This window comes from Sphaerodactylus townsendi, linkage group LG02 (genome assembly GCF_021028975.2).
Source record: "Sphaerodactylus townsendi isolate TG3544 linkage group LG02, MPM_Stown_v2.3, whole genome shotgun sequence".
Lineage (NCBI taxonomy): Eukaryota > Metazoa > Chordata > Lepidosauria > Squamata > Sphaerodactylidae > Sphaerodactylus > Sphaerodactylus townsendi.
The window spans coordinates 99,865,015-99,876,607 of NC_059426.1; the positions used below are offsets into that span (position 1 = coordinate 99,865,015).

The 11,593-nt window shown below is 39.7% G+C and overlaps 1 protein-coding gene across 4 annotated transcripts in view; it reads right to left on the reverse strand.

The window, feature by feature from the left end:
- Positions 1–10,707, reverse strand: part of LUZP2 (leucine zipper protein 2) — a 485,657-nt gene extending 474,950 nt beyond the window's left edge. Inside the window, exon 1 of one of the 4 annotated variants that reach the window (XM_048483981.1) lies at positions 10,443–10,707. In XM_048483981.1, the coding sequence (XP_048339938.1) occupies positions 10,443–10,504 (62 nt within the window). In that variant the 5' untranslated portion in view covers positions 10,505–10,707. The remainder of the gene's footprint in view (positions 1–10,442) is intronic. The other 3 variants (XM_048483982.1, XM_048483980.1, XM_048483979.1) reach the window with 3 other exon arrangements.
- Between the last annotated feature and the right edge of the window lie 886 nt (positions 10,708–11,593).

Sequence of the window (11,593 nt, forward strand, 5' to 3'; positions counted from 1 at the left end):
GCCCGGCTGCCCCTCCCCCGGGGTCCCAGCTGCTGCCCTTTGGGGCTTCTCTGGCAGCAAACCTGCTCTGGGGACTGCAGAGAGAATCACATGGGACACACAGTGTGTTTATTAGCAGGGGTTTCTTGGCACTCGAAGAGCAGCTCCAACTGAGCCTCTGGGGCTGCAACTTGAGCATCAGATGCCTCCAGTTTCCCTTTTGTTCTGCAGCTTTTTGTTTTTAACCCCGCATTTGAAAAGGCCAGCCTGGCTGAGAGATTCCCACCCAGGGAACCGTATTTGCATGCAAATTTTGCAATCATTTGTAAGTAATATTCACCCCTCCCCAAAGTTGCAGACCCAAAAGGGTAAGGAAAATAATCTCCTCTCCTTGCAAGACAGCTGACCCATTGCAAACACATGCCCCCAGCCCTGTAATCCATGCAAAAAAGGGGGCCGTCAGTTACAGCACTCCAAGCTAAAAGAAGGGGGAGCCCTCCTCTTTTCCTCCACCCAAACTTGCAAACTCCCCACCTCCATGTCCGGTGGCATCTCTTTGCGGGCAGAAGTTGGTGTGTGTGTTTTTGCCTGGTGCTTTGCATGAGTTTTTTGAAAGAGCTGCTCCATCTCTGGGTCATGCGTTGGTTAAGGCGGCCGAGTAGAAGGGGTGGATGGGAGGTTCAGATTCAGCTTTGTGCCAGGGGAGTCCTGCTCTGACTTCTGTGCATACCTGCAGCTGCCTTCTCCGTAGGGCAGAGAGGGTTTGCATGCCTGGTGTTGCCAGCTTGCATGGCGTGAGAGCGGCAGCACCAAGCAGGCTGCCGCCACCGTCCCCTCTGCCCAACAGAGCAGGCAGCTGCTTTCCCCACAGGACAGAGGGGGTTTGCATGCCCGGTGCTGCCAGCAGCACCAGGTAGGCCGCCGCTGCTGTACCCTCTGCCCAACAGAGCAGACGGCTGCCTTCTCCAGGGGGCAGAGGGGGTTTTCATGCCTGGCAATAAATGTTTATTTGTTCGGCCCCTGAGCTAAAGTGTGCTTTGAGTTTTGGCCCCCTGTGCAATTGAGTTTGACACCCCTGGGATAAACTATTAGTTGTCTGTTTCTTGTTGCTGGCACACACCATTCCTTGCTCTTGTTCCTGCCTCTGTTCTTCTCTGCTCTTACTTTCTGTTCCTGCTACACTTCTTCCACCTCCTCCTCTAGGTCTCATGTTTTGGGGAAAATGAATTGGGGGTTTTTTAAGCTCAAGCAGATCAGACAGATAAATATGTGCCATGTGGCATGATACCAGAATTGTGGGCACCAGGCACTGCCATAGGATTATAAGGTGGGCTTGACAGTGCCATCAAATACAGAGATGGGTTGTCTTTTGGTGCCTTCAAGTCACCCTGTAGGGCTCTCAAGGCAAGAGACCTTGTAGGTCGTTTGCCATTGCCTGCCCCCACATCACAATCTTGGTGTTCTTCGGACATTGCCCATCCAAATACTAACCCTGATGATCCGGTTAGCCTGGGACTATCCAGGTCAGGGCAATACAGAGTTATAGCTTTTTAAGTCCATTGAAGCCAATGAGCTTACAATGGTGTAGCTGCATTGATACTGACTCCTGCATTTTCAGCTGATCACTATGAAGATGAAGAATTAAGATGCCACAGGAATGAGGTGTATATGACAAAAATGAAACACTGAGGCAAAAAGTTGTTCATTAAGGTGTGGTTTTGTATGTTTATTAAAAACTATTTTCAATTGGAAAAAACTGGGAGCTGTGAAATTCCACTTTATGTTGCAAGTTGAAAGTCAATTTCAGATGTTTAAACCAGAAGGAATGTTTCTATCAACTTTGCTTTACTTCAATATAAAAATGGCGTTTGGCAGTAAGCTACCCTTGAGTTTCGATGATATAAATATTTTCAAATAAAGAAATGTCAAAATTGTGCCTTTAAAGCTAGAGACATTTTTTTAGTTCTATCCCAAGTCACTAACATGGCATTTGTTCCTGTGAACTGAATTACTAAGTATTTTATAGTAGCAATTCAAGACTTTCCTGAAATGATTCCATTAAAAAAAACTAGTGAAAATCATTTCCCCTGCTATTAACTAATACCAGACCTAGGAGGGGTTTCTCACTGAACTGCCCTATTATTGCTACACCCCATTGAATGAGTTTGGGTATTAAAATGTTTTCGTTAGATTTTTTAACAAGGCTATTGCTGAATACAGAATGTTTATATTTTAACTAATGCTGTGTTTTATACTTTGGGAGAAAATATTTGCTATCACACAAATGGGGGAACTTCAAAATAAGTTCTATTTCAGCAATTTACAAAAAAAATAAGAAAAAAGGAATATAAAATACAATATAAAAATGCACAAAATCATCACAGCCCATCTACTACATTGGAGAAAACCTGTGATGGCCTATTGAAGGTCACCAAAAATCTTGTAATGGGTAGGTATGAAAAATACTACAGAACTTATTATTAGCTGCCGGAAAGCTTTTGCATTGATCTTCACTAGAGATGTACCTATAATACTGTGAAATCCCTCAGATGAACTCACACTAAAGGTAAGAGCATAGCAATGGAGACAGTCTTTTGGGTAACTTTCAACCAATCTGATTAGGGCTTTCAAGATAAAAAAAATAGCACATTGAATTAAGCTGTGAAACACCCTGGAAGCCAGTGTAGATAATACAAAATTGGTTTGCCCATTGAGACAGGTCCCAGTTAACATTCTGTTTTCTGTCAATATGTTAGAATATTGTGATGCACATGGCTCTTAAAAGTCTTGTGTAAAATCATTAATTAATTCTACTCATGATATACTTCCAAATCCTTGGAACTGAATTACAGGGATAGTTTCCATTATTCTTATCTACTATGGGTAAAATTACAGATGGCTTTTTAATGGCTTATCCAGGACGCATGTCTTTTACACCTCAGCCATGCAGCAATTTCATGGAATATCATACTTAAAAGTACAAGGGCCTGATTTGGCTTGGGACTGAAGCACGGGGTAAGGGGCTCCTGGCTTCCCCATCACTATTTTTCCTGAGCTAAAATGACCTGAGTGGGTATTTGCTTGAGCTGTAAATGCAGTATATCATTTTTAAAAATGTGTAATTCAGTCCTAAATCTTCCTCCAACTGAGAAAGTTTTCTTCTGGCAGGCAGAAATTCAAGGAATTTCTATCCATCAGAAGAAGACTTGACAGAAGGCTTCTAATTTATATCCAGCATAGTGGAAGTTGGTCATTATATCTGACCTCTAGTAAAGGATTCATTGAATGAAAATCTTTCTGTTTCCTGAAAGCTTAGGTGTGTTTTCACTGAAGTTTTTGCTGCAGAAGCTCCCACTGTCAAAGAGGCAAGCTGCTATTGGGTTTTAAAAAGCAGTATGCTTCATTGGTTGTCAGAGCTGTGTTATCAAAAACCAAAAACAAACTGCAGCTGTGCATTTAATTTTTATCAATGTATTAATGTAACTTTTTTGGGCCACAGTCTAAGAATGAATAAAAACTTGAAAATGATCAAACTATTTAAGAATCGTCGAAGGCTTTCACGGCCGGATTCAACTGGTTCTGGTGGGTTTTCCGGGCTGCGTGACCTTAGTCAAGATCCACCAGACCATGGCCACACAGCCTGGAAAACCCACCAGAACCAGTATTTAAGAATCATCTGATATGTCTGTGCTCCAAAGAAATATTATCAAATTATTGATCTTATAATTGATTAAACATAGGTAAACCTAGTACCCTTATTTTACATTGTTCCAAAATTTCACTGTTATGATACAGTTTGTTCCTCTTTAATTCTAGTTTGACTAAAAAGAGTTCTAATTGTAATATTTAACATTGCTAAATCTTGCACTTCCGTCAAGTAATTTGTATTATTTTTACTTCCGTGCTATTGATGTGAATGTGTTTTTAAAAAGCATTCGTGATCATTTGCACATATGTTTTCATCAGTATTCTTTTCTACTGTGCTTTACTAATGCCCTGGTAAAGTGCAATATAAATAACAATTTTGATATGAATATGTTAGATTCAAACCCTGTAGCAACTTAGAGATAAACAAGATTTTAAGGTATAAGTTTTAAAGAGTCAAAGCTCCCTTCATTAGATACTTTGGCTGATACTTCAACAAACCTTTGACTCTCAATAAATTATACCTGAAAATCTTGTTGGTTTCTAAGGTGCTACTGGATTTGAAGCTATCTCTTCCACTGCAGACATTCAGCTATGCTCTGAAAACTACATATTGATATGAATGTGTGTACATACCATGTTCAGAATGATACATTGCTGAACTTTATCACAGTGCACTTGGACATGAAGGGAAAGATGCCACCAAATGAAAAAAAGCAAGCTGAGGAAAAATGACACATGAGCTGTGATGTGACCAAATTTGGATTTAAAAAAAAAAATAAGCGAGATTTTTAATGCATTGTCCAGAAATAAGTAAATCAGAAACAACTACTTCAGCACAAATCAGAAACCCAAAATCTGTGAGGAACTTTACATGAGGCAAATTTCAGAAGCATCCATAGCTGAATCTAATTTGTGCTTTTCAGATCAATGTAAAGATAAATATACATTGAGTATGGTATAGAGTTATTCAAACTTGTTCATAAATTTGTTTTCATATGAATTCATATGTATTAAGAAAAAGTAAACCCTAGGAATTGACTTGATCTGAGCTAAAATTAGGAATCATTTTCTGCAGATAATTTTAGTAATATTCTTAAACACCTTTTTTTCCCACCAAATGTTTAAACATTTTCACTAACATCTAACACATGGGTATCTCAGCTTCTCTGTTTAACTATTTAGCAGCTATTTTGCTAGATACTAAATTATACTGGAATATCAGTTTCAACTTTCTATTACTGATTAGATGTTGAGTAATTTCCCCTTAGAAAGAAGAACATGGATGTTCAAAATGTATCAGGAAATCTGATAGCCAATTTGTTCGTCAGTCTCAGTCAATCTTTATTGCATATTGGCTTTGCCATTTCCCCATTCTTCTGCCATAAAAGCAGCAACCCAAATAAATGATGCTGAATAGGATCAAAAAGGTGAATATTTGAACGTTCTAAATGGGCTTTTTGGCAAAAATCCCAGCCACCAAATTGCTAGCTTAACCCTGACAATCTATATAGGGTAACATTTGGCAAGCCTAAGGATTTTCTAATTTAGATATCTGCTACAAGTAACTTCCTGGTGTAAGTTAAAACACATATGTTTAAAGCAAACACAAATATAATGTGCAAAAAATTTTGGGATTATTCTACCACAGTACATGGTAACTTTTCATGGTATAATTAAATAAAAATATAGCCAATATTATGGTAGATAGGAAACTAATGCCTATTAACTAAAAAGTATTCGTCAACATTTACTGTTTATAACACATTTGGATTAGAAGAACCATTTCTTTTATTAATTAATCTCATATTAGGGAGTTATTTTCTGAGAGATCTATGTTTGGTAAAGGCACTCACCAACATTGATAGAGTTATTGACAGAGTCATTCCAATCCAGAGGCAGTTGGGCATGTTTCTGTTGCTGTGCCACTCCCAGAGAGGGTGCAGCAAAAAAGGAGAAAAGCACCAGCCGGCTGAAAGTCTTTTCGGTCATGTACTGCCAAGGCCCTGGCCACAGTGTTTCCAGCTCTAAAGGCCAGGTAGTGAACTACAATTGGCTTCAGCCCCGGGAACCCATCTGGCCCACCCCCACTGCACAACAAGGTCGGCCACAGTGCAGGAGTGTATTGGAATGCTGCAAGGTCTGCCCACTGATATTTTTGCTCCTCTGACAGGTAAGTCCTCCAGAGAGGGCAAATCCACTGACGTTGGTCCACACTGCATTCAGGAGTCAATTCTCTCTCTCTCTCTCTCTCTCTCTCTCTCTCTCTCTCTCTCTCTCTCACCCACCCACCCGATTGGGCTGTAAGTTAAATAGTATGTGCTGTCATAACAATTGAAGTAATGTGCATGAAGGAAATTAAGCAGGTCCTTACCACAACAGTAGTTGGCATTATGCCCTATTCTAATCCCACCCCCAAAAAATATGTGTCATACTGTAATCAAATGTCTTCCAAGAATTGTAACTGAATCATATAGATTGTAGTTTGGCTTGGATTCTGCATAGATTTCAGTGACTGCAAGGAGGGCAGTGATTTTTGCTGATCCCTTCCTCCCATCAGGAGACCTCTTATTTCAATTTATGGAGTCTCCCACCCCCTGTCTGTGGCTTTGGGGTAGGAGAGGTATGGCTTGGGATAGGAGGGAAGGTGAGGATAGGGGGAGGGTGCAGAGGAATGGCTTGGGGTGGGGGAGGGCAGCAAGATGAGACTTGGGGTTGGGGAAAGTTGAAAGGTAAGACTTGGGTGGTAAAGGGTTGGAAAATGTGGTTAGGAGTGGGGGAGGATGGCAAAGTGAGCATTGGGGTGGGGGAAGGGTGGCAAGGTGAGACTTGGGGCAGAGAGGGTGGGGAGGGGTGGGGAGGGGTGGGGAAGGGGAGGGGAGGATTGGAAGATGTGGCTTGGGGTAGGGTGGCAAGATGAGTATTTGGGTGGGAGGAGGGTTGGAAGGTGAGGGTTAATTTGGGGTGGGGTGGAATTTGGAGGGTTGGATGAGGGAGGTGGGAAGGTTTCTCCAGCAGCAAAGGAGGTAGGTTTGGGTGAGGTTGGGCAGGGCATGGGCCAATGGGCATGCAGGAAGCACAGGGCTTGGGTGGGTGTGCATCCTACACAGCAATTGGCTAAGGGTTCATCATCAGATATTCAACCCCTTAGCCAATTACTTATGGTAAGATGTCTACCCTATTATGTCTCTCCTTACCTTCCCCGCCCCCCCAAGCTAAACAACTCTTACCATTTTAACTACTATACATAGGGCAGTTACTCAAGCCCCCTGATCATTTTTGCAGTTCCTTTCTGAACTTTCTCAAGCTCTGCAAATCCTGAAGTCTTCATTGCAAACTTTTAAAAGAATAATGCTGTTTCTTCTGGAACAGTTCACTCAATGCCACAGGCTAAGAGCCAAGAATCCAGACCTCCTTGGCTCTTGCACCAAAGGCTTGCAATATGATGATTTACTGGCATTTTTTATGCTTGGCCCTAAATTGGATCTCACAACTTCTTCCTATCAAACAAGGAACCCTTCTTTCAATGGGTTAAGCCTTCATCGAAGGGAACAAGAGTTAAGCCTTCATCGAAGGGAAAAAGAGTCCCTCTACTGGAGCAAGGGTTCTCACACAGTGCAGCTCTATGCAGAGGTACTCCAGTTTAAGCCCATGGATACCAGGCAAATTTCTCTCTTTTGAACAAGATATTGGAGCATTCACTAATATCAATGCTATCACAAAACTTAAGAAAAACCATGTATTAAAATACTTCTTCTGTATAGAAAATGAGCCACATCTTAGCTAGTTCGCATTACAGTCATTCTGTAGTATTTTGGCTAACTGCCTGGTGGGAATAGTGTCGAAAAATCCAGATATGTATGACACAGCCACCCCCAAATCAAATGGAATTCATACCTATTTTAATGTTGTCAAACATGCCAAATGAAGATAGCTCATAACAAGTTCATAACAAGTTGATAAAACATACTTCAAAAGAAATCTTGCACTATTCATGGCTGAAACTATATCTGACCTCAGCAGTTTCTCACACCAGGATACTAGATTTCAATCTTTACTACAGCTACTGTTTGCAAAGTTTATCAGCTGAGACAATTGATCTGAACATTAACCATATGTTAGCAAAAAGAAGCTATAGATGTCTCAGACTGTGGCCCCTTCCACACATGCAGAATAATGCACTTTCAATCCACTTTCACAATTGTTTGCACATGGATTTTGCTATTCCGCACAGTAAAATCCAGCTGCAAAGTGAATTGAAAATTCATTGAAAGTTCATTATTCTGTATGTGCAGAAGGGGCCTAAATGGCATTCTGGGATAAATTATAGTGAACAATATCATTGGCTCAATCTTGCCATGCCCAGTCACTGTTATATTGTAAGCTCAAGACAGTTGACATCCAATGGGGCAATCAATCCCTATTGTTTCATGAGTCACTGTATTACTGAATACATGTCTCCTTACTCCCACAATACACATTAGGATCCTGTTCAAAGCCATGTGCTCATTATTATAATTAGAGTAGAGTCCATTTAAGATGCAGCAAAATAGGAAAACTGTCTCACCTATAGTCTTGACAAAATATTAACAAACCAATTCAACAACTTGGATTACACACAGAGTTAACTTCATTATGTCCCATATCCCAATATTTCCATTGCTTGTCATTTTCATCCACTTTTCTTCAAACATTAATTTGCTCAAAAAGAAAAGAATCACTTTGTTCTTGAATGTTTTACCACTGTAGCATAGTGATCTACATGACTTACAGAACAGGTTAAAACTCAAGGTTATAACACAAGTGCATGTTAAAATCCAAATGAAATTAAAAAACCAAATTCCAGTGGGAATATAGATTTAAATTTGTTCAGTGTAATTCTGTCTTGTAATAAAATACACTAGTCTTAAGTTTTCATCTGTGAGCACTGTTAAATATTCCACCACCATTTCTTCCTGGTCAATTATATAAAGTAATATCTTTCTTCAAATCTGTGGCAACAATGTATAAGTCTGAAAGCAACACTGAAGAAAGGGAGGGACAAAGATCCAAGTATTTTATCCCAGCTCATCATATACCTGTCAAACTCAAGCAGAACAATGGGACTGTGAACAATTTTCTATAATGGTTTGTTTTGCATGCAAAGAGTTATATTCACTTAAAATTTAATGGAACTAATCATAGGTTGCAGTGATACACTATATCATTTCTTTGATAAAATCTATTTCTCCCCCCCCCCCAAAAAAAAGGAAAATGCAAATGATTCCTTTCATTTTTTCTGGAGATAAATTGGCAGCCAACAACTCAGTCATAAAAGCACTTCAGTCAAAAGCTCATTTAAGATGCAAACTTGTGTCTTGGCAAGTTGCATTTCCATCTTTATGCTCTCGCTGAATTCCTGTGTCAGTTTGCAAAGAATACATAATTCTAAGATAACACCAGATTGTCAATATGAATTGACAGGGAAATTTCACAGGACTACCTACTAAATCAAAACAGATTCTTAGATAATTAGCAAATCATAACACACAGTTCAAGTAAGAATAGCATAGTCCATACAAGAACATTAAAGTGATTCATGACTGCTATAGCAAGATATCTATACTCTTTTAAATGTAGAGACCAGGAAATATATTTTTGGCATTTCTCACTCTGGAAGAAAATATCTGCGGTCCTTTTTTCACTATACTTCAACAATTCTTTCTTCTAAGATACATCTGCAGTTGTCAGATGCTTCTGCACAGGTGAATTACATCTGAACACCCATCAATTTAGTGAACGGTCTTATTTCCATGGCTTTGTGCTTAAACCTTAAGATAGAGAAAGCTCTTCCAAATATACCAGTAAGGAAATATTGCAGGGGGTGAGTGGGGGTGGGGGAGCTTGGCATAGGATGATGAGCATTTCTCTCGAACAGCCATGTGCACATTATCATTATACTCTCCAGAGACTTAAAAGTTTACAAGATAGTTAATAACCAACACAGTGGGAAGTTGCAAGTTCCTTGTTTATAAGCATGAGAAAATTGAAAGTCATGCAAAAACAGTAAGACTTTTACTTTATACACAATATTAACTTTCTATCTGAATAAAATATGGTGGTGGGACAGTACTGTCCCTTTACTGCACATGGCATGCTATTTAAAAACAGGCTGGAGAATATGCTTCACCCTCCGCAGAAATACTTTTATACAAATTTCTCAAGAATGTCCCTTATACAAATTTCTGATAAGCAAGATTGATAACCCTAACCTATTGCATTGATTTAACCCCTATAGTTCTTGAACTTCAAAACACTTTCCAGACATCCTGATGCCATTCCGACATTACATTCTTCGCAAACACAAATAACAGGACCAAAGAAGGTGATATTTCAGTTACCAAACTCCTACTACAATGAATGCTATGCTATGCTTTGGTTCTATGATTTTAATCGCAAGTTTAAGAACAAAAATCCCAGAATATACTCCATTTCTATTGTTAAAGCTTCATTATTTTCACCACAACTCATTGCTGCAGTTTTGCTTAATCAGAATACCTTTTTGGTCATTGTTAGAGCAAGCAGGGATTTTTCTTTTTTTTTTGCTACAGGCTGAGGAAACGAATAGACCAGACAAACTAGGAAATGACTGGATATCAGTGTGTGTGTGGGGGGGGGGGGAGAGAGAGAGAGAGAGAATGTGCCCTGAAATCTGCTCAAAAGAAGATGCTTTCTGAACTTACAAGCATGGGAGAAGCTGGAATGTAAATGATGGTTAAAAAAATCTTCTTAATTGCTTCTCAAACATAATTCCAAGTCAGAAAGGTCTGTGTACTCACCTGGTGCTGAGAACCAGTACAGGGGAAAGCGACAGCAAGTAATGAAGCAAGATGAATTTCATACTGTAAGCCTGTTTTGTTCGCCGATGCTTGTATTCACTCTCCCGTTATTCCTCCGTCTCTTCCAATGTTTCTGATTTCCACAGTCCTTTCTCTGCAAACAGCCTTCCCGCGTGTGTCCGTCTGTAGATCTGGAAAAGCAGACAAGCGAACACACTGACTAATGAAGGCAGCTTAGAGTGGGGTTTGAGCTTCAGGAGTGATGTCACAGGCAGTAGAGCTGCTGCTGCAAGCCTATCGCCTGATAGCCTGCACTTATTCAACACAGCAACTCTATTGATGTCCTGAAGGATTTGTTATTACTAGCAGTTTAAGTGGCAACCAGGGAGGGATGAGAGCACATTGGATACCACTTAATTCTCAGGTTCCCTGAGCCTAGCAGCTGTGCCCTCAAAATTAAATAAAGGGGGGAAAGCTAAAATAATTAAAGTTGTGTTTCTCAACAGGATTTGCACAAAGACTGTAGAAGATAGGAGAGAGGGTGGATTTATTTAAATTAACAGACAAGTTTCAAATTAACCTCATGCACTGTGCATATAAAGGCTGTACTCTGCTCAGCAAGAAGGGAAAGTTACTGTGCCAATCAGAAGTACATACCTTGTACTAGAACAGGTGAACAAGAAATGCATCTGAGAAAATGTTTTCAAATGTTAAATGTTACCTCCCAAACCCCAAAATTCTGAGAACAAATCAGAGACCTATTTAAAGGGCTATTTTTTTCTTTTTTTTCTTTGGTGTCATCTCTATGTGCCCTTAAAAATCCAACAGTTGGCAGAAATACCTCACGTTTTAATGAGATATAGATCCTTTTTTTCCCCTGTCAAAGGTTAAACTCTGGATGGTGGACATGATTGACTCTCATTGTTTTTTATTGGCAAACAGTTTTAGATATAAGTGAAAGTCTCAAATGCCCTTCACTTTCTTGAGATATAAACCCTTCGGGGATGGGGGCGGTATAAAAGTTTAAGTAATAAATAAATAAATAAATAAACAAACACCACTGTTTGGTATAAAATAGATCTGCAGATTTTAAGATATGAGAAAAATGCAGAACTTAATGCATAATGTAGTTTAATGAGAATAGCTTGTTC